The sequence below is a fragment of the Rhizopus microsporus genome (assembly GCF_002708625.1).
Source record: "Rhizopus microsporus ATCC 52813 unplaced genomic scaffold scaffold_12, whole genome shotgun sequence".
In the NCBI taxonomy this organism is placed as follows: Eukaryota; Fungi; Mucoromycota; class Mucoromycetes; order Mucorales; family Rhizopodaceae; genus Rhizopus; species Rhizopus microsporus.
In genome coordinates, this window is record NW_019671927.1 from 82,269 (window position 1) to 108,924 (window position 26,656).

Consider the following 26,656-nt stretch of genomic DNA (forward strand, 5'->3'; position numbering starts at 1 on the left):
ACCAACGACTTTATAGGATGCACTGCCAAATGCTGCTATCGTAGCCTTCAGTGACTGTGCAATAGGTAGTGTCAAGGGATATGACGAGATATACCCTTGCCTGCTTGATATAGTGAATGAAAAGAGACGATATGATCCTAACCCAAAGCATGAGATGGGCATAATCGAAGCCAAAAGAAAACTCAATTTGCTTCACCAAAAGATGTGCCTTGAGGGGTATCATGAAGTTCATGTACATCAAGAGAACGACTTCTTGCTCGTTCACCGCCAACATCCTGGATCACAGAATGGCTACCTCTTGATCTCTCGTACTGCTTTCCCTGGCCAAGGAACAGGGCACTCCCCCATACGTCTTCGTCGATCAACTGTTGATTTTGAATTTGCTTATTCTCTAAAAGTTGACAGCAAGACGTTGCCTGAAATAGAAGGTTTTCTACAAGGTTTTCCTGCCCATTTGGAAATATTGGAACCACCACAAGTCGTTCAGAATGAAGACGAAAAGGGCCCATTTGCTGAAATCATACTTTCGGACAGATTTACCCCAGGCTCCATTTGCGTTGTCAGGACATCCATAGGCAACAAGTATGCAGAGATAAATGAACTTGTGACAAAGATGGATGATGACGTTTTCAAGAATATGAATTTGACTGATTGTAACGTTGTTCTCTACCGCTGTTCAAGTGAAGAAATTGCAGCTACTTCTGGGGATAGTGTCTATGTGGTGCCTAATTTTGGAGAGCTTGTCTATGCTGGTTTACAGGGATTCATGTCTGTCCTGAGACCTATCATGGCTAACAATGACTTGGGCCACCCTCTCTGTGACAACCTTCGTGCTGGTCTTTGGGCCGTAGACTATATCATTCATCGCTTGAGAGTCCATCTGAAGCATTACCCAAACCTAGCTTCCTTGATTAACTGGTTCGAAAGCAGAGCAACATTGCTGCATAGCCTTCCCGATTTCCTGGTACCCAAGTATTTTGCATTGACTGTCCAGACAGCATACGACAAAATATACGCACACGCTCTAAGCCTCATGTCGCCACTCGTTCAGCAAGGTGATAAATTTATCAAGCAATTGGCCATGACAAGTGTTCAACTTTACGGCATTGTGCCCAATGCAGGTCTAAGTCCAACCGAGTCTACAGCTTCCCTGGCGGCTGGTCTGCCCCACTTTACTGTACAGCATATGAGAGTCTGGGGTCGCGATGTCTTTATCTCTCTGCGTGGCCTCCTGATTGTTACCGGCCAGTATGAAGCAGCCAAGAACCACATCATTTCTTTTGCTGGTTCTCTTCGCCATGGTTTGATACCTAACCTGCTTGACTCTGTAAGATATCCTCGCTATAATTCCCGTGATTCCGTTTGGTTCTTTTTGCAAGCCATTCAAGACTACTATAGACTTGCTCCCGACGGAAAATCTATTCTACAAGTCAAGGTTCCTCGTAGGTTTCCCAAGGACGACCAGTTTGTCGAGGTTGAGGAAGGATACAGGTACTCGGTGACTATTGCTGAGCTTGTACAAGAAATTATGGAACGTCATGCTCGCGGTATTCATTTTAGAGAACACAATGCCGGCCCATCTATAGATTCACAAATGACTGACGAAGGATTTAATATCGATATCGAGGTCGACTGGAATTCTGGTGTGCTAGTCGGAGGCAACGTTTGGAACTGTGGCACCTGGATGGACAAGATGGGAGAGTCACCTAAAGCAGGAAACAAGGGACACCCTGGCACACCTCGTGATGGTGCACCTGTGGAAATTACAGGTTTGCTCAAGAGCACCTTGCGCTGGATCAACGAGCTAGTGGCGCGAAAGGAGTTCAAATGGACTGGTATTGATCATATTGGACAAGAGAACAAGACAATTACGTATAAACATTGGAACGATCTTTTGCAAAAGAACTTTGAAAGAGTTTATTATATTCCTCTGGACGCTTCCAAGGACAGCAATTACGATCTAATCACCAAGATTGTCAATCGTCGTGGAATCTACAAGGACGTATACAAGGCCACTCATGCCTATACTGAATATCAGTTCAGACCAAACTTTGCTGTTGCCATGGCCGTCGCTCCTGAGCTCTTTGACAAGGAACATGCTAAAGAGGCTATCCGGCTTGCAAAGAATGTCCTGGTAGGACCCCTTGGTATGAGAACACTGGACCCAGCCGATCAGCAGTATCGTCCTTACTATAATAACTCGGAAGACTCTGAGGATTTCCAAACAGCTAAAGGTAGAAACTACCACCAGGGACCCGAATGGCTTTGGCCACTTGGTTACTTTTTACGCGCTGCAACTTACTTTGATGCCATATCACAGCAGGATATTGCTCGCATCATGCGTCAGCATCGTAAATATATTGAAGAAAACGTTTGGTGTGGTCTACCGGAACTCACAAATAAGGATGGTGCATTCTGTGCTGATTCTTGTACTACCCAAGCTTGGTCGGCTGCTACATTATTAGATTTACTTCATGATTTGATTGAAGGCGTATAAGCGTGTAATGAAGTATGATTGTATTTGAATAATTACTCTCGTTAATAAAACACATCTTTTGTAAGTAAATGGCTTCATCTAATTCTTATCAGTCAAGCTTAATGTAGGAAGTGAGTTCATTGAAGGGACTATTCATTGTTTCCTAAAAAAAAGTTAGAATAAAGTAAAGAGGGGGTAATGAAAGCTACTTTATGCGTCTTATAGGTTTCACATTAGTCATGACAACGAGGGTTATGAACGAGAGATTTTTCTCTGAATAATTTTGTTAAGCGTTGATCACGTTATAAGAGTGCTTTTTTATATTATCAAAATGATGTTGTCAACAATAAAGATAACTAAGAACACACAAAGTATAATTGCTATTATGCGAATATAATTTCTAAAGTAAGGCTGTAAAAATAAATAATGCACAGAAAAGCAGAAAAAAAAATCGTCCACTTTTTTCAGAGTATGCCATTTTCCAACTTGTTTGTATCCAAACACCGTAAAATAGACTTTTCAATTAATATCACCATACAAGACCTTGCCAACGTACCACTTGTCAGTGGAATATATCACGTTAAATGGAAATTAAAGAACGCTGAACATACAAGTGGTTCGACCAGCAGGTTTTTATTTACAAATATAAAAAGAAATAGTAATGCTTAATGTTGTAGATCACCCATTCGTGATCACTCCATCTTTTGGGGTTACCCAATCAATACATTAGCACACTTGGTTATTTCAAAAGATAATATATTAGGTCCTTGTGAGCTCAAGCTACAAGTGTTTCAAGAAATAGGAGGAAGTAAAGATGTTAGTTTTATAGGAAAATTAACCGTCAATCTATCAGAATACGCTGGTTCAGGATTAGTCAGTAGAAGATACCTGTTGGATGAATGCAAGTTCAATTCGACTATTAAAGTACAAAAGGAAGAAACCAATATAAAACCATGACTAATATCATCATCCAGTTGTCAATTCGAATGGATCAAGTATCAGAGTCAACAACTAGTTATGATACGTAAGATTGACTTATTTATAAAGTAATCTACCTTATTGAACTATATTTAGACCACCATTAAAAAAGCAACAAGCGTTTATAGACATACCAACGATGATCATTAATGAAAGACAAGCACAATCAGAACAACAATCGACAAGTAAGTTATACAATCTTTTTCTTCTCCCTTACATCTTTTTTTTTTTATCTTTCTTTGGCTTAGGTTCATCTGATAATCAAGAAATAAAACGATCCAAATCTTCGTCTGCACTTGTAAGATATGACTTCTTCTTTTCTTTATTCTTTAAGTAAACCCCTCCTTTTTCTTTGTTTTGTATTCTATAGCCACAATATTGTAGACAAGTAACACCATTTCACAATACAGACGATCCTTCTCCAACTGATCTCGTTGACAAACTATTTAAAAACAAACAATAAACTATTATAGTTGAACTTATTACAACACATTGTGAAAGAAATAAATAGTCTCGCAGTTTTGAAGAAGCGACATGCGTTTCCTTTTAATACACATAAAAAATGAGTGATTATGAATCAGACATGAGAAAAGCAATGGCTGAATCCTTAAGCCACCACCTTCAAGAACAAGAAAAGGAGCGTGACGACTTGAAAGAAGCCATTGCTGCCTCACTTGGGAAAACAGTAGAGCAGTTGACAGCTCGAGATCTATTATTAGCGACAGATCCTGTTCGAAAAAGACAACGATCTGAAGATCAGTCGTCTATTGTTACAACCAAACGTGTAGATACATCCAATTCAAAGTATTGGGAAGGCACTGTAAAGCTAACTTATGTCAGAGGATTTACTGGGCCAAACTATATAAAGCTGAGTGATATTGTTCAAAAAGTAGTTATTATGCATAACATATTCCCTTTCCTTAACCAATATTTATAGGATGATTTGAAGAAAGCAGTCATCACATCGTTTGTTTACAGCATGGACTATATAGACGAACACTTTCCTTTGGATGCAAACGTTGTCATTGTGGGGCACGGTAGACCAGTAAGTTTGCATGATGTTTTGTTGTAAGGTGTAGATGCTTACAGAATATATGTTCCAAAGGCCATGTCTGTTCAACTAGGCCCGACTAGAGTGCTTATTCAACCACCATTAAAAGATGAGAGATATGGTTGTTTCCATAACAAGTTGATGCTATTGTTTAGATCATCATCTTTACGTGTTGTAATTGGATCTGCCAATTTGGTAAGAATCTTATAGGTTCATATAGAGATGGGGAAGCTGATGCCTTTTAGGTCCCATGCGATTATGAGGATTTGGACAACGTTGTCTTTATCCAGGACTTTCCACAATTTATTGAACCTTTAAAATCTGCATTAGAGCTGCCTGTATTTGCCAAGGAACTATATGATTTACTGGACAAGATGCGAGTGCCTTCTTCAGTTAAAGAAGAGCTATTAAAGTATAACTTTGAAAAGGCAAAGGTGAGTGTTTAGCCGATTAATGAAAAGAGAAAAGACTTAGATCGAATTAGGCTCATATTGTGGCATCTGTATCAGGCATATTTGAAGGGGAAGAAGAATATAAAAAGTATGGACACACACGTTTAGCAGAAATAATACAAAACATTACTGGACCATTGGAAGCAGATAATCATCCAAAAGTGGAGATGCAGGTATACCTTTGTTTACTATTACTACCACTACTATTCTAAAGTTTATTTAATTGGTTTTAATCAATAGACATCTTCTCTTGGTTCCCTTACTGTCAGCTATCTACAGGAGATTTATCAATCCTTTTGCGGCGTTTTGCCCTATGCTGACGGAAAAGCAGTACGTTCTAGTTTCAAAAAGAATGAAATTCCTCCTGTAGATATTGTGTTTCCTTCTCGTTGTACTGTACAAGATAGTAGATATGGACCTCCTGTAAGAAAAACCGTTTGATATCATTTCTGTTCTAACGCTTAAGATAGGGCGCTGATTCGATATGCTTCAATACAGCCACTTGGCGGAAGCTTACATTTCCTCGTCAAGCTATGTGTGACGCTATCAGCCATAGACAAGGTACCCTCATGCACTCAAAAGTAAGTTCAGGTAAAGCAGATTAGCTTTCTTTCATGAATTAAAAAGTATCGCAACAGTACATCATAAGCACATTACCAAAAGGAGTGGGTAAAGTTAAAGGATGGGTCTATTGTGGGTCAGTTGCATCTATAGATAACTATTACACCCGAATATAACATTTTTTTAGGAGCCATAACGCAACAACATCAGCATGGGGAAAGTTCACTATGTCAAAGACCTCAAAGTTGCCCAAGTTAAACATTAGGTAAGATATGAGGGAGGGGAAAAACGTAGCCAAATGTCTTAACTTTTAGAAAGTAACTGGGAATTGGGTGTGGTGCTACCTTTGTATGAGGATTCAGACATACCTGCTCCATATCTACGACCACCACCTAGATATCAACCTGATCAAGATGCATGGACACAAAATATGGGATAAATACTTTACAAAAAGTCGTAAAATATATATACAACTATTTATTAAAGGCTCTGATGTTGCAGTTTACATATTTGAACATTCCTGTTCCAGTCTGAGTAGAGTATGTACCTGTATCTTATCTGCTACACCTAAAGACATCTCTGAGTTTTTATTTTTGAGAGAAAATATCTAACGTATACGACAAGAGGGAAACATAGAAACGGAAATAGATGAAGCTTTTATTACTTGACTAGAAATGAATTGCAAATAGAGCGTCTTGAACCAATTCACTTAGTTAATGAAGCTTTGTAAAGGTTAACTCCAAGGATTGTGGTGCAAGATAAAATGGCCTTTCGTAAGCAATATCCTCATAGTGAATCGAGTCCTTGGGAACATCAATATCATATCTTTGTACTAAAAACAAGTATTAGCAATAGTATTTTCTGGGCCCTTTCAGATAGCTTACCAAGCATTGCCAAAGCAACTTTCTGTTCGGTCAGACTAAAGTTCATTCCGATGCACTGTCGTGCGCCACCTCCAAAAGGTAACCAGGTCATGCCTTCATGTCCTTCTGCTTCTCCACCTTCCATAAATCTTTCAGGAATAAAGTCATCTGGGTTATTCCAAACCTTGGGATCACGCTGGATTGCGCTCACGTCGATGGTGATTCTTGTGCCCTTTGGGATGAAAGTGTCATCCAGGTACATGTCCTCTACTGCATCACGCAAAATTAGTACATCGAAAATGCTACACAGTCGAAGGCTCTAAGTAATACGTTAATTCCTTCAACGCGCATTAAACTGACAAAGTACCTCTTTGATTACAGCGTACAGGTATTCCATTTGTCTTAGTTCCTCGAGAGTAGGCGCGACATCCACAGACTTTCTTCCCATAACACGACTTACCTCTTCTCTAAGCTTCTGTTGAACATACTATAGCTAACTATGAGATAAATGAGGAAATACTTTTTCAATTATACTAAAGGACCTTATTTTTGGCAAGAAAATACAGAGTAAATGAAAGTACGTGTGCTGTAGACTCATGACCTAAGATATAATCAGTCTTGGGAGCTATCAAGAAGCTCTACACAAACTATACCGGCTAAGAAAAATACTGCGACATTGTGCTATATGTTAGAGAATGAATTAGTAAAACTATGCTGACAAGCTAGCAATTACATACTCTCATTTCCATATCGGTAGTCATTGCCTCTCCTCTTTGTTCAGCTTCCAGCATAAGCGTAAGCAGATCCTTTTCATTTTGAGGTTTGTTCGCATGAACCCCACTTTGAACCTCTAAGCGTTTCTGCTTGACTAGTTGATCAAATAACTTGTTTAAATTGTTCACAGCGTTTGCGCCCTTTATACGCTTTGGATAAATATATCGGAGAAGAAAATCAAACCCAGTAAAGACGTTTGTAACTGGATCAAACAGAGTCTCCATCACAAGTTTATATTCTGCACGCCATTTCTTTGCATCCCCCTTCAAGGACCCAAAATCGAAATCTATTTATAAACGTTAGTTCATGCGTGCATCACTCTGCGGTGGCTTACTAAATATGGCGAGCCCAAGGACATCGAGAGTAAACTCTTGCATTGTTGAAGTAACAGGAACTTTGCCTTTATATTTGTCAATAACAGCAAAAAGAGTGAGGACAACTCCAGCTATTGTCTTTACAGGCATGGAGCGGTGAAAAGCTGGGTTCATGACCTGGAGGATATAAACAGACATGCAGTCAATATTTGTCGGAATGATCATGCGAAATTGACTTGCTTTTACCTTTCTTTGCTTTTTCCAGTTTTCACCATTAGAGTTAACTACATTATCAGGGCCTAGAAACTGTACAAAAGGACTATCTTTTCCAACTGTCTCCATCAGGAAATGAGACTTGGGAAAGTTTTCTTTTTTTTTTTTAAAAAAAAGAAGAGATCAATGCTTGCTGTCATAATTTGTTGTTTCAGCACATACCTGCTTTTAATAAGAGCTGCTTGGCAGCAATAGGATTGGCGACATAAACCGTCCAACAGAAAGGGACTCGACTCTATAAACATGAATAATAGTTTTTCATCAGTGCATAGACTTACCAAATAGAATCCATTACCCTTCCGCATTGCAGGAAGCTTTAGACGCTTTAAACGTTCAGCTGGTCCTTCACGGTACAAAAATGATATGGCCATCGAGAGAAAAGATATCTTGGGAATTGATCTAATGTTCTTTGGTACATAAAAGAAAGAGTGAACTTGCTGAAGTACAAGCAATAGTATAGCAGCAGTGATACAGAAAGTTTTTGGCCTATCCTTGATCAGTGGTAATAGTCTTTTGAAAGAAGTAGTGTAAATGTTTATTAATGAGTTCATGGCGTCTCTTGTGTCCTTTTTTTAAAAAAAAAAAAAAGAAAAAAAGAAAAAGAGGACAAGAACCGAAATAGAAAATGGAAAGCTGGCAAGTATTTATACATTCATTAATTGCAGTTCAAAAAAAAAAGCCATGGATGATAAGTAACACTGTTGATTGTATTGGACATGAGTTTTTGTTAAAGGATATATTAAATTTATTCAATGTTGTAACGCGTGTTGTGGCTTTATATAAATTGATTATATTGTATAAATTTTACTTTATTAAAAGCCCATTCAAAATCGAAAACCATGGGTTAGAGTCATTTTGTCGATCTATTGAGCTGCATATATACGCCTTTTTACATTAAAGAAGCCACCAATTGTATGACCCATGTTTATATCAATATCACTTTTATGCATCAATACAAATGTATATTTAGTTCTCCACATACTTGTGTGAGTATTCTCTACAGTTACTTCATCTCTGTAGTACCAAGCAGGTTTACGATTAGAGAGATGAAGTGAATGTAAAAGCTTATTATAAACTGTTGCATAAAGAACGATCAAGGCCGAGTTACACAAAGACACGCTCTTTCAATGCACCGCTTCTGTGGTTCTCGAACCCTTCAAAGAGATAAATGCGCGTAAGAGACTAACATGCAATGTCATTATTTTCTCAAAGAAATAAAATCTTTAGATGCAATCGATCGACAAGGGAGAAAGAGAAATGGTGGAATTCGCTTTTTAGGACAATTGAAGTCAGCCCTGTGGGATACTTGAATTTCACTTTTATGTGTTACATGCATGACCCTGATAAGAAAACATGAACAAAGCGTACAAAACATATCGATTTAAAAGCATTGTTATGTTTATTCAATGTCATAGGAAAGGATGGATTTAATCTCACAAATCACAACATCACTTGACTGTTCTTTGTTCAAATATTTAACGTTGCAAGGGATGATTAAATCTCTTTTATGAAACAAGTAAAAGGAAGATATGGAATCCATTCTTGACTATTAGGGCTTAAGCCAATCAAATGCTGTATATGTATTTTTAAAATTTGAGCAAATCGGACTCTGGATAGATAAATCACACACAAAATTGAAAAGGGAAGAAACTTGCTAATATTATAGTGAGAATAAATACCTTGTTCTATTAAGAATAATTGAAGATATTTATATTGTGATGATAAACAGCAGATTGTTAAGTGGAAGGGAATGTACTTCGATTTCGACTGTGGAGCTCACAACAACATGCGTGTGACTGCTTTCGGTCTGTTAGAGTCCTCATGCTGCAGTTCGGAACACCGCTGCCGGAAACGGGGGAAGAGGGGCGACACAAGAAGGACATAGAGAAGGAAGGACTATTCAAGGGCAGATTTCTGTTCAGATCATCCTCCCTCTCTTTCTCCAGATTTTAAGGTTAGAGAACAACATCAAGCTCATCCATCTACACAGCATCCTAACAGTAATGATTATAATGATAGATGCCTCCCAAGTTCGATCCCAGTGAGGTTAAAATTATCTACCTCCGTGCCACCGGTAAGAAAAATAGAATTACATGACGAATGTGAAATTGACAAACATTGTAATTTTTAGGTGGTGAAGTAGGTGCTTCAAGTGCTCTTGGTAAGAAGAAGAAAAAATATAGAAATAATGGAGATGATTGACATTTTATTATTCAGCACCCAAGATCGGTCCTCTTGGTTTGTCTCCCAAGAAGGTCGGTGAAGATATTGCCAAGGGTACCAAGGATTGGAAGGGTCTTCGTGTCACTGTCCAATTGACCATTCAAAACCGTCAAGCTCAAGTTTCTGTTGTTCCTTCCGCTTCCTCTTTGGTCATCAAGGCTCTTAAGGAACCCGTTCGTGACCGTAAGAAGGAAAAGAACATCAAGCACTCTGGTAACATTTCCTTGGACGATGTTATTGAAATCGCACGTACTATGCGTTTCAAGTCTTTGGCTCGTGAACTCAAGGGTACCGTTAAGGAAATTCTCGGTACTGCTTTCTCTGTCGGTTGTACCGTTGATGGACAAAGCCCCAAGGATATCCAAGATGCTATTGACGCCGGTGAAATCGAAATTCCCGTAAGTTGATGAGATAGAAAAAGAAGAGCAGTGCATTGACTGATTGTATTTGTGATTATAGGAAAAATAAATTTGAACAACTGTTTAGACAGACAAATTAATAATAAAAAAGAGATTGGAAAAAAAAAAAAGCATATACGTAGACTGACAGTTTATGTTTCATTCGGCAAAAGAGAGATTGCTTTATTGGTTATCAGTTACCCTAACAACGATTTTACCCATTGATTGATTGCTTTCGAGATATTTATGGGCTTCAATGATATCTTCCCATTGGAATACTTTATCCACAAATAGTTTTAATTTCCCATCTCCTTTAGCGAAATGGCTCAACACTGCATTATTGTAGATTTCATTTCGTAATTTTGTTTGATATTCTACAGTACGGGCACGAAGATTAGAACCACGGATCTATAAAATGATGAGTATATTGTTTATTTTTAATTATAATTCCATTACCGTTAATCTCTTTCTCAAAATGGTCGAAAGGTCGACCTGATCAGCAACTTTGCCTAAGCATGCGTTATTGAATAGATTGCACTTTTTATTTTGGTTTACCAAAGGCTTACCACTCATAAAAGCCAATATGACCATACGGCCATCTAAAGCCAAGCTGCTTACGTTCTGCTCCCAGTAGTCTTTACCGATGACATCAATGATGAGCTGGACACCTTTTTTATCAGTCAACTCGTTGATCTTTTTGTTTTGAAAAAGAAAGATTAATCAATATGTCAACAAGGGTTTGTTCATCCTATTTACCACTTCTCCCCATTTTTGAGTCTTGTAATTGATGGCTTTGGTTGCGCCGATACTTTCACAGAACTTGGCCTTTTCATCCGAACCAACGGTTACGTAAACGTTACGTCTAATCATATGTAAAGATCATATACAATCATCATAAAAAGTTAATACTTACGCGCCTCTGTCCTTGGCCAACTGAATTGCAGCTATGCCAACACCGGATGCACCTGCATGAATGAGCACATCTTCACCTTTTTCCAATTCACCAACAAAAAAGAGAGCTTGATAAGCAGTGAACCAGGTTTCTGGGATGGCAGCAGCTTCTTCAAAGGAAAGCTTCTCAGGCTTATGCATGGCTAATGATTCTTCAATGACAGCATATTGAGCATAACCACCTCCGGGCATGAGTCCAAACACTTCATCACCCAATTTAAATTGAGATACTAATAAAAAAGCCAAAAGTAAGCAACTTTTACATTTACATTCTATTACTGTCATACCTTTTTCACCAATAGCTTCAACAGTACCAGAGACTTCGACACCGAGAATATGACTAGCACCTGGAGGAGGAGGATAAGTTCCTTGTCTTTGGTTAATATCCATTCTGTTCAAGGCAAAGCATTTGACCTAATAAAAGCTAACTTGATAAAAAATGGTTGTATATAATCTCTCTCTTTTTTTTTTACCTTGACTAAGATTTGAGTGCCCTTTGGAACAGGCGTTTCGTGTTCGCCCAAGTAGAGCTGGGAAGCATCACCTTTGAAATATGAAACGCGTTTAATCATATAATAACCATGAACAAGAACTGTTTACCTGATTGTTTAACTAAAACGGCACGCATTATTTTATATTCGAGTTAATAAAAGGGAAAAAAAGACGTAGAAAAGCGCTTTTATATCAAGTGCTTACAAATGTACAGTTTTCACATGAACTCCGATAAACTGCATCATTCATAAGGATTAGTCATTCACCCATGCTTCTAATAATCTCTTTTATCTTTTCAACCTGAGAACAAGTTAAATTACTAAAGCAAGAACATAAATATGTCTCGGATAACAATAGCACAATGTACCCTCAATGATTTTACAGAGTTTCCTTTTGACCCTTTCAAGTCTTGTTCGTGGGTCTCTATTAGTGATATGTTGACTTTAGAGGATATCAGACAGTGTATTGATATAAAGTAATATTATTATACATTATTTATTAAAAAATAAGATAAATAGTATATCGATAGTTCATTACGCCTTTATATTAGCTTCTTCTTGATACATTTCTTTTGATTTCTCATCTTGTCCTACAACACTTGAACTTGCCCTTGTGTTCTGCTTGAGTTCCTTTTCAGCATTCCATACTAAGCATGACTTTGTAGAAAAGACGACATCTAATTCTTCCAATGTCTTGTTACTTGTTTCTGGATACAGGGCATACACAATAGGAATAGCCAAAAAGTTAAAGGCACCGAATATTAAGAATGTGATCCATCCGATACCAGCAATCATAGGTGGTGTGATTTCCATTACTAGGGCATTACCAATAGACCAACCGACGACACTCCATGCGCCACCTTTTGCACGTACTTTGGTAGGATAAATTTCAACAGGATATAACCAAGGCACAGTCAACCAAGTCATGCCAAAGAAGGCTGTATACAAAAATGTAAATACAGTAGCACCAATACCATAACCAAGTGGGTTTTGAGACATGATGTCAGGCTTTGTGAGTACGGCAACAAGTATAAGTGATACACCCTGACAGACAGCTCCATAGAATAATGTAAATCGCCGACCCCACTTATCAAGCGTAAAGACAGCCACGAGTGTGGAGAGCATGTAGGAGATATTGTTAATACCTGAGAGTAGTTGTGACGTACGTTCTGAAAATCCAGCACTCTGGAAAACAATAGGAGCATATACAGTGATAACACCAATGCCTGTCAGTTCTTGAATGATCTGCAACCAAATGGATAGATGAACACGACGAGGGATGTTGAGATGATCTCGATGGAAGAGCATGCTAAAGTAACCAGGTTCGCCTTCACTCTCTTCTTCTCTGATAGCTGTGATAATGTCCTGATATTCTCGTTGTACATCGGGGTGATTTGGATCTCCATTTCCTCTGAGAGCTGCGAGAATACTTAAGCCTTCGTCCGTACGACCTTTCTTTAGCAGCCATCGCGGGGATTCAGGAAAGAAGTTAATACCAATGGCAAGGACAATGAGAGGGATCAATTGGAAGGCGATTGGAAATCTCCAACGAAAACTTCCTTCAGTAAAGGCCAGTCCATAGGCTAACCAATACTATAGCAAAACATTCATACGATCAGATACAATCCCCTTTTATCTCTTTCTCTTTAAAACTTACAGCTACAACAACACCCAAGATATTTAAAGTAAATTCCATAGCAATCATTTGACCACGAGAGGTATGATGAGATGTCTCTGCACTCCAGACAGGCACAATGGCATTACTGTTTTATAAATTAGTAAAACTCTTGTCGTGAATGCTTTGTGAATACTTACAGATGACCTGTACCAATACCGGTAATGATACGAGAACATATCATCCAAGGCACATTCATGGCGGATGTCTGTAAAGCGGCACCAACAATACCAATGGCTGATCCGAGCACCACTGTTTTGATACGTCCGATTTTGTCGCCAATCCAACCGCCCATTAAAGCGCCGATCAGTGTTCCGGCATAGTAAACAGCAACAATACCACCTAGCAAAGCTTCCTTTGATTGAAGGCCCATCAATTCAACATAATCAGGAGATATGTTGACACCACTCATGACACCTTGATCATACTATATTCATATTAGTCACTATCAATAGTAGTAGATCAAATCATTATTTACCCCAAAGAAAAATATGCTGAGGCCAGCAGCAAGATTAATCATCAAAACAAGGTTTGCGCCATTAAAGTAATGGTATATATTTAGTTTCATTGATATTATTTACAAATTAAGGTTCCAATGAACAAAAAGGGCGAAAGAAGTTGATTTATATACTTGCCCGAAATAATAAAATCCATATATAGAATGCCCCGCAAAATAGTATTACATCATGTGCCACTTTCAGGACAATGCCATGGTATTTCTGTAGAGAGTCATATAATAATTGGTGGATATTCTCCGAGGGAAACTTTATTCCTGTCAGTTTTCCCATAAGAGAAACCCTTTTATAGAAAACAGATAACCGAATGGAGAATTTTACTAATAAAGTCTACAGCTCAACTTTAATTTAAAGAAAAATATTTGTTTACTTCTTAAAGTCAATACATGTCCTCATTCTCACCCTCCTCATCGGCGGTCCAGTGGATACCATGGAAACTGCACTTTGACTTCCTAATTTTTCCGTTTGAACCCCTCCGTCACCTTCATCTTATTATGTGTAACAACGGATGGTTAAGGTTATGACAGAACATGATACGATATTTCCAAATTGACAAATCAGATAGAAGAAAATGAAGTACATTCCTGGACTATTGCATATGAGTAACATATTAAGGACAAAAGAAAGTCTATGTGGATATGGAGATGATGCAAAGCTGTTATTGCCACGGGGGGACATGTACTCTTATGATATAATAAAAAGCAAAGTGGAGACATCAAAATAAATCATAATGTTTTTTATACAGAAAAACATCGTTGAGTACTATTAACAATTGACAAAAGATAACTGAATACAAGGCAATTGTCCGTCATTTCGGAGTTGTAGCCTTTCTTAAAACCTTATGGCCATACTTTGAAACAAGATGGCAATAGAATGTAAGGAATAAACATGCCTTGGCTGTTGAATGATAAAATATAGCCTTTATATCATTAACGATACATTTCCTCCTTTTGAACTTTAAATCAATTTAATGTAATAACCAATACTAAAGTAAAATGCTTGATGCATCAATTTAATACTCTTTTTACAGCTGAAGAAAGAGAAAAGCTCTACATCTGTGTTCATTTGTCTTTATTTTTCTACATTCTTTAGCATTCCCAAAGAACAAAAAATCACACAATATGCAAAGTTAAGTGTAGCAGGAGAGTAACTTTTACCTCTTTGACAACTTTTGAATGTTCCTCCTTAATAAATTTATCAGGACTAGGCCTTTTTTAAGGAGTGATTAAGATATGTGGGCGTAGACGATATTATCATGTGGGATATAAACAAATAAACAAATAAAAGGGAGCGAATGCATCTTTTTTTTTCCCTCTCTTTTCTCATTCTTCAACTATTCTCTTGGTCTTTTGGTCTTTTGAATCTCTTGGTAAGTTTTTTAAACTTACTCAGTACACAAGTTGCGCCAGTTGTATATGCTCGGTTCTTAAGCAAAGGTCTCACTATGGAACTCGCACGATTCTTTCCTGATGAAGCCTGAAGCCCACTCTAAATCGATTATTCTCACCAAGTAGGAGGCCCTCCGGACGTCTCTGAAAAGTCAGTGGATAATGCGTCTGTGGCGAAGCTTAAGGTCGACCCTTGAAAGAGAGCTTTCATAGTGCTGTACTAGTAGCTGGATTCTGCGGTCATTGTTAGCCTGACCAAAAAAAAAAAATTCTGCTGTCCTCGTTAGCCCATTATGGTATTTACTGTGTTTAGCTGGTTGTTCTACTATGATATTTGGTGTGTTGAGGTGGTTGTTCCACTTGGCGTTTGGTGTGTTTGTCTGGTTCTTCTGAATTGCTTGGGGGCATTTGTCTGCATTTTGTGTGGTTGGTCTGTTCAGGAAAAGCGTCCTTTGAAAGTTGGGCAGCCTTTCATGGGAGCGCTAGCTAGCAACAATCATAATGCAACTTGTTTATCTGGTTTTGGGAACTCCGTACTGACTTTTTTTAGGTACATTTTTAGGTAATCTTTTATGTTGGCTTCATATAATAATCAATAAACTACTTTTTTCTGAAAACTATTTCTATTACATTTTCTGTTGCAAAATTGATAATAAACGTGTTGAATCATATCAAGCGTATTTTAGTACCATTCTTCATAAGTCATGCGTTATGAATGCAATGTCTTCAACATGGAGTGTTCGTTCTAACCCTAAAACGCGCCTAAAAAATAATTTTTAAAATACGCGCCGCAAGTGTAGGCTTATTCCTCACCTTTTTAGTCTCCATCCTAAAAAAGCTAACCAGAATGACAGAAACCATGCAGACTCATCCCATGGAAGTAGACGCTGATCATTCGTCCATTCCTATAGTCGATCTCTCAGAAAAGATGAAAACATGTACGTTGTGTGTGTATCTATGCCCTGACGTTTAACGTACCTGTAACTTTAGTACAATGCGAAGAATCCAATGGGACAACACGATCTTGTGCTTATTTGAAAAATGGAAAGCTCGACTTTTATGAACCCAAGTTATTACTCGAGAATCACATGTTGATTGCACAAAGTATAATGCTACAATTGTACAAGACACATACATTTTGCTAAGATGTTGTTAGAAATCATATTCTTTCGAGACTTTCGATACAAAATAGAAACAACACATGACTTGCATACACATCCTCTGGAAATACCACCAGCGTATTTAGATGTCATTGCTTCAGTAATACAAGATAGGTCAGTGACAAAGAAGAGAAAAATAACGTTTGTTGACACTATCGATAGCGATGAATCATTGTATGCTTTAACCAGTCGTATCAATGATTTGTTATCACCGTATGGTAGAGACGAAAGCTGTAAGTAGAGTTTCTGTTTATGATACAAAGACTTATTGTGTCTATAGTATCGCATAAATTCGAATCAGCTATTCAAAAGGCCATAGAGCAAGTCGCAACTCGTGTAAAATACGGATTGTCCAAAGAGGTTTACAAGTCGATCAAAAATACAACTGATAAAATGCCATGGGTAAGAATATGCTTGTAATTATCAATGATGACTGAAATCAGGTAGCATTTGTATATATACCGTTGGGAAGTCAAAGACATAAATTTCTTTCCTCCTGAAATACAGCAGGCTGTACTTACAAGGAAAAAGAAACGGATGGAGATGAGCGAAGAAGTATCGAATTATATAAAAAGCCTGCCAGTTGAAGAAAGCTTAGGGCTGATAAATGCAAAGCATCGTAGAGCTGATAATGTAAGAAAAATATCAAACGTTCAAAAGGAGCTTATTAACTTGTTATGACAAAAGAATGAAAAATGGTCAGCCAAAATTGAAAAGGAGAGGCAGCAACGAGAAGAGGATAAAAAGAAATGGGAAGACGAGAAAAAACGACGTCAAGAAGAGCAAAGACAGCGTGAAGAAGAGAAGAAAAAGAAGCGTGAAGAAGAAAAGAAACTGAAGGAAGAACAAAAGATAAAGCGTGAAGAAGAAAAGAAATTAAAAGAAGAACAAAGAATAAAACGCGAGGAGGAAAAGAAATTAAAGGAAGAACAAAAGAAAAAGCGCGAAGACGAGAAGAAGAAGAAAGAGCAGGTAAACAAGAGTAGAATAGACACTTGGATCAACTTTTAATGATCCTATCCTTAGTCACAATTACGGCTTACGTCCTTATTTACCAAAGCAGCGCCTAATGAGAACACTATTCCAGAAAAGATTGTCGAGCCATCAAAGCCAACCTTATTCCCACCATTCTATGTCAAGGACAATGTCACTATTACTGAAAATATAACATTCAATTGGCCATCTCCATCAAACGATACAGACGATTTTATCAACAAAATACGTTCTCCTTCTAATAATATCAATGTAAATACATTTTTATCTGAGCTATCATCAGAAGCAAAGCAAAAGAGAGGATTCACGCCCTCTATCGACATCCGCACACTGCTGCTACCTAGTTCTGCTGATTTATTAAATACACCTCATGTGCGCATGACGCTTCGTATGAAACTATTACAATTTACAGAAGATGTAAGGCCTGCCTATTATGGCACGTTTACACAAAAAAGCTCTGTTATCACAGGAAAGACACCATTTGCTCAAGATACTAGTAACTTTGATTACGAGGTGGATAGTGAAGCTGAATGGGAACCAGAAGGCGAAGGTGAAGAGATTAACAGTGGTGACGAGGATGAGGAAGAGGTATCCGATTATGTTGATCCAGAAGATGTAAGAAGATAAATAATACTCGTATAGTCTTACTAACGATGAATTTACCAGTCTGGCTGGGTTGTGCCTGAAGGTTACCTGTCAGATAACGAAGGCGTAGAAGGAGAGCATGATCAACTGAATAAGCCTCGCACAGCAAATGCACCTAAAAAGAAAGCAGCGATACGAAAAATTGTTTTAGGTCCTTATTTTGAAGGAGAAACAGACCAAGATGAAGCGATGAAACCTTTTGAAATGCAATTCTTGATAGGTAAGTAAAAAAAAAAAAAAGAGTCAAGCTTGACCCAATGCTCAATCTTGTGTAGATATTCCTGAACAAGGCTTTGATCCTTTCTTTGAGGAACTTTCACGTAAGAAAACAGGCAATATTACATCATTTACAAACGCTGCAAATATTGGAATATCATCTACACCACAATCAATCCCAAACCACAATAAGGTTGAATTCACAGAAGAGCATAAGAATGCTTTGATAAATGTAAACATTTCTGTATTTAATTTCTGAAAGCTTACATGTTGTTTGAATAGCTTATTAATGAGAAACAATCAGACTCTATTCCCAGTATTATTTCTGAAGCAAAAGCGACAGATATATTAAAGGATGTCTCAAAGCGGCAATTGGAAGCTAGAATAAAAGATATTGCCATAAAGGAGAAACGTGGATCAGACACAGTAAGTGAGTAATAGGAGGTAAAAGAAAAATCATTTATTTTATATATAGAGAGCAACATGGTACATAAAAGAAGCATCACCTTAAAAATACTATCAGAATAAAAATAATTAGTCTTTTTGCATCCTTTTCTTTGTCCTTGTGCAACTTACCAAACTAGCTGCAAATACAATGTCTCGTTTAATGTCTTGTTCTGCCTGTTCCATCTTTTTGTATAGGCTGGTATCACCTACCATGCGTGCTGCTCCCATGACTTCGCGACAAGTTTCGTCTAATCGTGTGATGCAGCGAACAATAGAGCCTTCAAGAACATCCGTCAAATCAGTAATATGCTTGAATGGCTGTAATGATATAAGTATACTTGTTTAAAAAAATTTAGCATGACTTACCAAACCACGCGCCCACTCATAAACAACTTCAACCAATTCAAATCGGAAACTGGCAACATAATCTTCCACAGAGATGGCCAAACCACACTCTGCTTGCAATTCTGCAAGCTTTCTAGCGTACGTCAGCACAACCTCTTTGCCTTTGGTTAGCTTTGGCGTTAATCTTGGTTCACTGGCATTACGTTCTTGAAACACAAAGCAGGATAGAATGGCTACTACTTCTGCTGGCTCAAAGTCTGCAAAGACATTATCAAGCACAAGTTCCGTTAACAAAAGTTCATCAGCTGAATTGATTTCACAAGCAACGCGGCCCTTTAGTTGAACGGTGCCCTGATCATCAATATAATTCAATCTACGTAAAATTTCAATACGCTGATGGTAATCTGGAAGAAGCTCCAAGTTTTGGTCTGATATGGTCATCTTTAGCATTTCAATTTGACTGGAAAGCCTCTTGTGCGCATGGATAAGCGAGTACTATACAATGTGTAAGCTTTCTCTTTTTTAAAAAAAGCTAAAACTTACGTGTTCCTTGAGTTCTGGGCACTTGGTGCATTGGAATTCACTGCGAAGCTTCTTCATTAAGCTGTTCTTTGAGCGTAGCATTTCTTGGAATTCGACGTCCTTGATCTTACCCCAATCATATTCAACTATACCGCCTTTCTTTGCATCAGCACCAAACGACTGGAGTTCCTGTACTGCCTTGACCATGTCTAGATTGTTATCTTTACCAGCCATGATAGCATCAGCGTCAATCTTGAGGGACAGTCGAGTGATAAACAAGATATCGGGCGCAGGAACAGTGATAATCTCAGTTTCGCTATTGCCTTCTTCTGGTGTACAAATTTCTGTAATTGGAAGAGGTGGTGTTTCATCAAGATTGGGCGTATCACTTATGTCGAGGTTTTTATCCAATAGAACAAGACAGTAGAAAGAGCGATGTTGGCTATTGGCACTTGAAGGTAATGGTTTCAGTATGAGTGCAGGCGCATTTCGATATACGTTCGTATTAATGACAACCAGACGTCCCATACATAATGCTCTGTTCCCTACAGGTGTTGCCGTGATGAACTGTGTGATCATTGTACGATTCAGATATACCACTTCACCACAAACGTCGTAAAATCTTTCAATATCAGGTTCACAGATAGCACAATCCAGTTGACGAAGTGCACTCTTCTTTTGTTCATTTTCGTCCACGAGTCTCTTAGTATCAGGTAGCAGCTTTTGGGTGCTGTTTTCGGAGAAACTGCGCTTGATCATCTCTTCTACCTTCAATGCCTCCACACGAAGCAGATTAAGTATCATGTTGTAAGTTAATCTAAATTGAGATTCTAATTTGGTTGGCTTGCCAAGAATCATTGTAGATAAAGTAGAAGCTTCAGGCGGCTCGTCACCACCAGTTGCAATAATGACAACACCAGTGCTATCAAGACCACGACGACCTGCTCGACCAGACATCTGTGTATATTCACCAGGTAATAGATCACGGAAATTACGCCCGTCATGCTTGCGAATACTTGAAAAGACGACACAACGTGCAGGCATGTTGACGCCCATAGCAAAGGTTTCGGTGGCGAACAAGACTTTGATTAAACCTCTTGCAAATAAAATTTCAACAATTTCTTTCATGATGGGCAAAAGTCCACCATGATGTACGGCAATACCACGGCTCATAAGTTCTCGCATTCTCAATATCTGAGGAAGATGCTTGTCTGACCCACGAAGTCTAACCAAGCTACGTTCAATAAACACGTGGATTTCGCTCTTTTCAAGATTGCTACATAAATCTGTTTTGGACAGACCAGATGCATATTCTTCGCATCGCTTTTTAGAGAATGTAAAAATGACAACAGGTAAAAGACTCTTGGTCTTTAGCATTCCGATCAGATGCACAAACAGATTACGATCCTTGAATAAAAACAGAGTAAGATATAGAGTTAACTGGAATGAGTTATGAACAACTTACTGACTGCATAGCAGCATGATAGCTGCGACCGATAGGTTTTCCTCCTCCTCGAGACACAGCGCCTCCTCTGCCGCCACGCCCACCTCTGGTATTGCTGTTTCCGCTAGACTTTTCGATTTGCTCTTTACGTTTTGTCATTGCGTCCTGCGCTTTCTTGTATCTAAGATTAAAGCATCAGTGCTTGTATGCTTTTAAGCAGACAAAGTAGTTCACTTTACCCTATAGTGCTTATCTTATTTTCATTAGCAGCCACGATCTTGTATATGTCTCTATTTGCATATAGATAATGTTCCAACGGAACTGGTCTCTTCATTGTACTAATTACGTATATATCTTTCTTTTTAGTGCGTCTATGATCAAAACATATTAGATTAAACAAACAAACCCAAAATAGAAGCCTTACCCGACCCAGCCAGCAAATTCTCTTGTGTTTGGAACTGTCGCAGATAGTAAAATGATGTTTACATGTGCTGGAAGCATGATAATAACCTCTTCCCAGACTACACCTCTCTACATCAACAATCGTATTGTTTGATCGCTTTTTCAATTGACAAATATTACAGCTTACCTCCAAGTCATTGACATAATGTACTTCATCAAAAATAACAAACTCTACGTCACGAATCAAATCTGCACCTCGATACAGCATGCTTCGTAGAATTTCAGTTGTCATCACCAAGCAACTTGCCTCTGGTTTGATTTGAACATCACCAGTAAGAATACCGACATCATCTCCAAACGTATGCTTAAAGTCTCTAAACTTTTGGTTACTCAACGCTTTAATTGGAGACGTGTAGATGGCTTTGGTCATATGTTTTGTTGCCAGTGCAATTGCATAGTCTGCCACAACTGTTTTACCAGCAGACGTGTGCGCAGCAATAAACACAGAATCACCCATTTCCAAATGGTATACAGCTTGCTTTTGAAACGTATCGAGTTCGAATGGAAATTGCATGGCCATTTCAGGGACAAGGTCATGAAAGTTCTCAAAAGGCTCATTGACATTAATCTCGTGAGCCCACTCACGGCGTTTAAGTGCCTCGCTTGCAGTTGTCAGTTTTTTGAGAACTAGCTCTTTTTGTGGTGGAAGAGATGTCGGGAAAAGTTCATCTACTTCTTGAGGTCCTATCATGGGTTATTAGATGTAAAAGAAATGCATGAAAAACACTTTTTTTTTACCAGTTACATCTGGAGCCTCCTCTACTTTGGTAGTTGGTACTGGCTCTTCTACATGACCATCAACTGGTTTAACCTTTATGTCCAAGAAATCGAATGTACTGCTGAGAGGGTCCATCATATTTTCGATACTGAAAACAGTGCTCTTTTTGCTAATGGCTTCCATCTCTTTCTCTTGCTGCTCTCCCTCGTCTAATCAAAAAAGTGTCAGAAATTAGGACAAGGCAGCACATATCCTATTCACCTCCAAACAACAACCCTCTGTCTAATCCTGGCGCGATATTACCTGCACCTAGCTCATATTTAGTATGATTCCAACATTATGTATGTACCGTGCCATACCGCGCAGGTCAAAGAGGTCGACGTCCACATTAACCTCGACATGACCTTCATCCTCTTCTTCAATAACTTCTGCTTCAAGGCCACCAGGTGCAAAAGGAAATTGCGCTGCAGAGCCACGGACAAAGTTTTTTGTTGAACCAAAAGATCTCGAGAAGCTTGTGGAGTTGATTGCAGTGAGGTTGGGATCGTCAATAATAGATTCTCTGTATCCAATGATATCACCATCAAATCCCTGACGCGCCACATGAATAGTTGTGCGAGGTTTGGCTAGTTGTGAGTATACATTGTTAGTATAGTCAGGTGTTTCTTCCCAATATCTATAACGTGTAAGTATGACATGTGTATTTGCTCTTCTTTTTAACTTTACTCTTGACATTTAGAGAGCCATGAAGCTGGAAATGTTCTTTGGGGAGTAAGAAATGTCTCTTCTAGTTCTTTTTTTATGTCTTCAATTGTAGGTTTGTCGAGTTTGAGAGGCTGTTGTAAAGATCAATAACATGTTACCAGCACGTTATGAGAATCTAACCTGCTTTTCATCACTTCTAAGCCTAGAGAATATCTCAAAGAGTTTATCGTCGTTTACTATTGAAAGAATTAAGCAAAGAAGTTAACAATGAAACGAAATGATTTACATTGATTAGACATTCTGTAAAAAAATAAAGAAAAAGTCAAGACACTTGATTTGTATCACCAAAAAAAATATCAGCTACAAAGGCAGGCGAAACAAAGATTCTATGAGGGTTCCTGACCCTATTTTATTAAAATAATTTAAGCAGTAGGGAATCGATCATTTTCAGTAGGACAGTAAACCTAAGTTTATTTAGTTGGCATGGTTACAGATATGAAACGATGACTTACTTTGAGTTTATCATCAAACTTCATATGTTTTGGTTTCTTATCTTTGCTCAGGAAAATTTGATTCCAAAAGTTCTATTGATAGCGTGTCTTTTAAGTAAACTGTATAGTGTCAATTTGGTATTAATTTACCTTTGCAATCCATTGATGACCCTTTAAGCTGGGATGGAAACAATCAATATTACTACAAAGTGTGTATTAGACCATATCCTAGACTATAAATGAACATAAGTGTATACCTAATGGCATCAATAGGAAAAGAGAGAATATCAATAGGAGCAGGACTATACATAACGGCAAAGCTACCACCAGATTTACCAGGATATCTAGCAGCTATCTTTTCTAATTGCTTATTGTATCCCTCAGAAGCAGCTTCCATTGCCTTCAAGCCTTCTTCAGATGCACCACAGACACATTCCTTGGCATTTTCCAAAAGTCCATTTGGAGGACAGTAGTCATGATGATCAGCAGTTAAACGGAAAACATTAGAGACCTTGAAAGTTCCAACTATAAAATGTCTTGGTGTCTCTGTATATTACTGATCAATAAATGTACCACTTACGCAAGTTGACGACAACACGAGGAATCTCTTTTTGGATACGCTGAAGGGCAGCGTTAACGTACTTTCCATAGAGTTCAGGAGTAACGTACTTGGAATTTTCAGAAGCACTGCAGGCAGCACACTGGTCATTACCTTTTTATAGCTTGAAGTTAGCATTGCCTAATGCAAGATGTTTCCCAAAAAACCTTACTGCCAATTTGAATGGTAATGAATTTCCAGGCCTTTTTAAAGTCTTCATCTTTCTTAAAGTAACTCTTCATACCTGTTGTATAGATAAAGTATTAGTAGCAAGCAACTAAAGGATATGTCTGGACTTACGAGGAATAAGATAATCAAGTTCATAATCAAGATTCATTGCAATAGCGCCACTTTGAGCACCATCAAGGTTATCAATCAAAGGTCGGTCTAGACAAAATGTTTAGTTTAAGCATCAAAGAAAACAAGCAAAAAATACTTACAGAAACTCTTTGGAATTGTACAATCCTTGGCACTGCAAAAGGACATGACGTGGGCAAGCTTTGATGCGCCTTTAACATTAGGACTGTAGTGCTTGACAAAGTTTGCGAAAGTTACTGCATCAGTATCACCGCCAATACCATAGCTGTTACCACGAAATTCCATTATTGAAGTGAAGTTTACGATACCAGTACCATGAGCACCATGATTGACTCCCATCATGGCAAAACCGGCCATGATACTACAACAAAAGGAGTAAGCATTGACTTTACTCTTCTAGTTTATCCAAAGTACCTGTCACCAAGAGCAGCAACAACCTTGATATCATCAGGACGAAGGTCAGTAACATCTTTAGGAGGTGACTTTCGTGGAGTCAACGCTGGACAGTCAGAGATGGATTGAACATTGGCGGATACTATTCCGGCAGCGACCAGGAGAGGAAGAGCCAAGAGTTTGAATTGAACCATGATGATTTTCAAAGGAGAGAGGGGCTGCGAATAATGAGTAGATTCGGTTCAGATACGTTGACCGCCTTATATATACTTTACGAGGACGTAATACAAGGACTTTTTCACTCTAATTCAGCATTAAGCTTATAGGCTATCGCTTTCAGTATAATTAAGCTAGTAACCTTCATTTTCATTAAAAGAATTATAGCATTGTCCCTGAATGTTAACATGTCCGATCAACGCGGCAATAACTTCTTTTTAGAAATGGCACTTGTAACTATTGCTGTTTCACAGAAGAAGCTTTATGCTAAACTTGTAGCCAATTGTCTGTCAATTCAGTTGCTTCCACTGCAATGTGGATTGCCATTAATATGACAATTCTATAAACTTCTATAGTTACACACTCGCATGAAACAAATCAAATTATAATGATTCTGTTTACGATTTTCCGACATTTAATGTATCTGATTAAAACCCAAGCGTAGTAACCATGTAGATCAAATTTGGAACCTGCTAATCAATCCTATAATCGCTCGCTTGACATACGAATTGAGGTATGGTGGGGGATTGTAGTTTATTTATTAATGCCGCCATCTTCCTTTTAGCCAAAGTGCGTTCGTGACACTTTCAAGATTATCTCTCCTGGGGCATTAGATTGCTGATTTGAATTTGCTTCAGAGGTAACAATGCCTTTTTTTCATATGATTGGTATAACAGTGATCACAGTAAAGTATATTCTTGCTTAATTATTTGCGAGGCAGACGTGAACTATCTCAGTTTACTGCTGTATCCTTTATCGTTGGTTTATTGCACTAGAATACTTGATGCTAAAGGAAGCTCTATGGCGCGATATTATGGATATTTTACCTGATTACACTGAGTGACGCATGTCATTGAAAGAGTAATGGTACACAAACATTGACCTAAATACAATGTTTGATAAAAATGAAGTTTATCCGAAATTAAACATTTGGCACATAAAGATAAATGTTTAAGGCCACACAGTTCATTAAGTATGTTTAGGAAAATTTTCGTATCTTATGGAACAATCAGAAGATGACCGCAGTTATTGATAGCTTAAAACATTGCTGTATGAATACCAACTTTATATCTCTACTTCAATAGATGATGAGTAATCCTTTAACCCATAGCAGCTAACCCATAAATGTTATCTACATCCTTGTGGAATATTTCTATATAAAGGTATCTGTGTAGCTTACAGTGAGATCACACATGCTCTACATCTACATGGAACTCCTTGTTACAAAAGTGACGAAAGCGCATTCACATGTTTGTTATTTACTAAAACCATATAGTCTGACACGATTTTCAGGAGCAAGTGTCGCTTTGATTTAACATTTCCGTATAGGCCGTATTATAAAATAAATCGAAGCGCATGGACCGAAAAAGCCTTGCTCATTTAAAGTGAGGCGGAGCAAGCATAAACCTGACAAGATAACTTAAAATTTTAAGCGTGTACATCAGTTTACCTTTTCGCTAGTCACGTCTGCATAAACAATTTACGCGTCTATTTCGAGATCTAATTTTGAAGCAAGTCTGAGTATGGCTCATAAGAACTTGCAAGTATAATGTAAATATTTATCTTTCATCTCTTTTAAACACAAGATTATGTTGCCTAT

General features: G+C 38.1%; 10 protein-coding genes across 10 annotated transcripts; 5 read left to right on the plus strand and 5 right to left on the minus strand.

Moving 5' to 3' along the window:
• Positions 1–202: 202 nt before the first annotated feature.
• Positions 203–2,497, plus strand: RHIMIDRAFT_285356 (glycogen debranching enzyme; the record flags this gene model as incomplete). Its single annotated transcript, XM_023613272.1, has 2 exons — positions 203–428; positions 480–2,497. The coding sequence occupies 2 exons, from the start codon at positions 203–205 to the stop codon at positions 2,495–2,497; spliced, it is 2,244 nt and encodes a 747-aa protein (XP_023464545.1).
• A 450-nt stretch (positions 2,498–2,947) lies between these two features.
• On the plus strand, positions 2,948–3,917 carry RHIMIDRAFT_238980 (uncharacterized protein; the record flags this gene model as incomplete). The annotated part of the gene is made up of 6 exons (XM_023609076.1): positions 2,948–3,105; positions 3,154–3,400; positions 3,451–3,500; positions 3,551–3,639; positions 3,703–3,752; positions 3,825–3,917. 6 exons carry the CDS (start codon positions 2,948–2,950, stop codon positions 3,915–3,917), a joined length of 687 nt encoding a protein of 228 aa, XP_023464546.1.
• A 99-nt stretch (positions 3,918–4,016) lies between these two features.
• Positions 4,017–5,957, plus strand: RHIMIDRAFT_244718 (phospholipase D/nuclease; the record flags this gene model as incomplete). Its single annotated transcript, XM_023610108.1, has 10 exons — positions 4,017–4,343; positions 4,392–4,499; positions 4,560–4,700; positions 4,751–4,939; positions 4,990–5,130; positions 5,198–5,380; positions 5,428–5,538; positions 5,596–5,654; positions 5,706–5,783; positions 5,837–5,957. 10 exons carry the CDS (start codon positions 4,017–4,019, stop codon positions 5,955–5,957), a joined length of 1,458 nt encoding a protein of 485 aa, XP_023464547.1.
• A 274-nt stretch (positions 5,958–6,231) lies between these two features.
• On the minus strand, positions 6,232–8,113 carry RHIMIDRAFT_238982 (cytochrome P450; the record flags this gene model as incomplete). Its single annotated transcript, XM_023609077.1, has 10 exons — positions 6,232–6,350; positions 6,403–6,700; positions 6,749–6,868; positions 6,924–6,982; positions 7,035–7,062; positions 7,119–7,441; positions 7,490–7,646; positions 7,716–7,837; positions 7,905–7,977; positions 8,021–8,113. The coding sequence occupies 10 exons, from the start codon at positions 8,111–8,113 to the stop codon at positions 6,232–6,234; spliced, it is 1,392 nt and encodes a 463-aa protein (XP_023464548.1).
• Positions 8,114–9,761: 1,648 nt separating this feature from the next.
• Positions 9,762–10,433, plus strand: RHIMIDRAFT_238983 (60S ribosomal protein L12; the record flags this gene model as incomplete). Its single annotated transcript, XM_023609078.1, has 4 exons — positions 9,762–9,816; positions 9,874–9,903; positions 9,960–10,363; positions 10,425–10,433. 4 exons carry the CDS (start codon positions 9,762–9,764, stop codon positions 10,431–10,433), a joined length of 498 nt encoding a protein of 165 aa, XP_023464549.1.
• RHIMIDRAFT_228137 (NADPH:quinone reductase) lies at positions 10,139–11,976 on the minus strand. Its single transcript, XM_023607609.1, has 9 exons — positions 11,915–11,976; positions 11,788–11,858; positions 11,602–11,728; positions 11,277–11,544; positions 11,120–11,225; positions 10,930–11,056; positions 10,820–10,872; positions 10,425–10,771; positions 10,139–10,363 (listed from the first exon to the last, which is right to left on the minus strand). Exons 1-8 carry the CDS (start codon positions 11,940–11,942, stop codon positions 10,547–10,549), a joined length of 1,005 nt encoding a protein of 334 aa, XP_023464550.1. The 5' UTR covers positions 11,943–11,976; the 3' UTR covers positions 10,139–10,363; positions 10,425–10,546.
• Positions 11,977–12,339: 363 nt separating this feature from the next.
• On the minus strand, positions 12,340–14,048 carry RHIMIDRAFT_308839 (general substrate transporter; the record flags this gene model as incomplete). Its single annotated transcript, XM_023614581.1, has 4 exons — positions 12,340–13,398; positions 13,463–13,568; positions 13,621–13,907; positions 13,959–14,048. The coding sequence occupies 4 exons, from the start codon at positions 14,046–14,048 to the stop codon at positions 12,340–12,342; spliced, it is 1,542 nt and encodes a 513-aa protein (XP_023464551.1).
• Positions 14,049–16,196: 2,148 nt separating this feature from the next.
• Positions 16,197–17,202, plus strand: RHIMIDRAFT_26116 (uncharacterized protein). The gene is made up of 5 exons (XM_023611505.1): positions 16,197–16,321; positions 16,374–16,487; positions 16,540–16,657; positions 16,706–16,776; positions 16,824–17,202. Exons 1-5 carry the CDS (start codon positions 16,231–16,233, stop codon positions 16,961–16,963), a joined length of 534 nt encoding a protein of 177 aa, XP_023464552.1. The 5' UTR covers positions 16,197–16,230; the 3' UTR covers positions 16,964–17,202.
• A 1,729-nt stretch (positions 17,203–18,931) lies between these two features.
• On the minus strand, positions 18,932–23,339 carry RHIMIDRAFT_238987 (antiviral helicase; the record flags this gene model as incomplete). Its single annotated transcript, XM_023609079.1, has 13 exons — positions 18,932–19,162; positions 19,211–19,684; positions 19,733–21,118; positions 21,177–21,336; positions 21,395–21,526; positions 21,580–21,686; positions 21,745–22,301; positions 22,356–22,544; positions 22,597–22,644; positions 22,695–23,011; positions 23,062–23,171; positions 23,221–23,276; positions 23,327–23,339. The coding sequence occupies 13 exons, from the start codon at positions 23,337–23,339 to the stop codon at positions 18,932–18,934; spliced, it is 3,780 nt and encodes a 1,259-aa protein (XP_023464553.1).
• Positions 23,340–23,397: 58 nt separating this feature from the next.
• Positions 23,398–25,210, minus strand: RHIMIDRAFT_258024 (uncharacterized protein). The gene is made up of 9 exons (XM_023611317.1): positions 24,862–25,210; positions 24,570–24,808; positions 24,430–24,516; positions 24,302–24,373; positions 24,112–24,243; positions 23,789–24,056; positions 23,682–23,733; positions 23,553–23,624; positions 23,398–23,504 (listed from the first exon to the last, which is right to left on the minus strand). Exons 1-9 carry the CDS (start codon positions 25,032–25,034, stop codon positions 23,463–23,465), a joined length of 1,137 nt encoding a protein of 378 aa, XP_023464554.1. The 5' UTR covers positions 25,035–25,210; the 3' UTR covers positions 23,398–23,462.
• Between the last annotated feature and the right edge of the window lie 1,446 nt (positions 25,211–26,656).

Bases quoted from the DNA above. Each gene is read 5' to 3' on its own strand.
- RHIMIDRAFT_228137 (XM_023607609.1), bottom strand. From the start codon at position 11,942: ATGCGTGCCGTTTTAGTTAAACAATCAG. The intron at 11,226-11,276 runs GTAAGTATTAAC...ACATATGATTAG, and splicing joins TTGGCCAAGGACAGAGGCGC to ACGTAACGTTTACGTAACCG. The intron at 11,057-11,119 runs GTAAATAGGATG...CAAAACAAAAAG, and splicing joins CTCAAAAATGGGGAGAAGTG to ATCAACGAGTTGACTGATAA.
- RHIMIDRAFT_26116 (XM_023611505.1), top strand. From the start codon at position 16,231: ATGACAGAAACCATGCAGACTCATCCCATGGAAGTAGACGCTGATCAT. The intron at 16,322-16,373 runs GTACGTTGTGTG...CTGTAACTTTAG, and splicing joins CTCAGAAAAGATGAAAACAT to TACAATGCGAAGAATCCAAT. The intron at 16,777-16,823 runs GTAAGTAGAGTT...TTGTGTCTATAG, and splicing joins GTATGGTAGAGACGAAAGCT to TATCGCATAAATTCGAATCA.
- RHIMIDRAFT_258024 (XM_023611317.1), bottom strand. From the start codon at position 25,034: ATGGTTCAATTCAAACTCTTGGCTCTTCCTCTCCTGGTCGCTGCCGGA. The intron at 24,057-24,111 runs GTAAGTGGTACA...GACATTTTATAG, and splicing joins TCGTGTTGTCGTCAACTTGC to TTGGAACTTTCAAGGTCTCT. The intron at 23,734-23,788 runs GTATACACTTAT...CACACTTTGTAG, and splicing joins TTTCCTATTGATGCCATTAG to TAATATTGATTGTTTCCATC.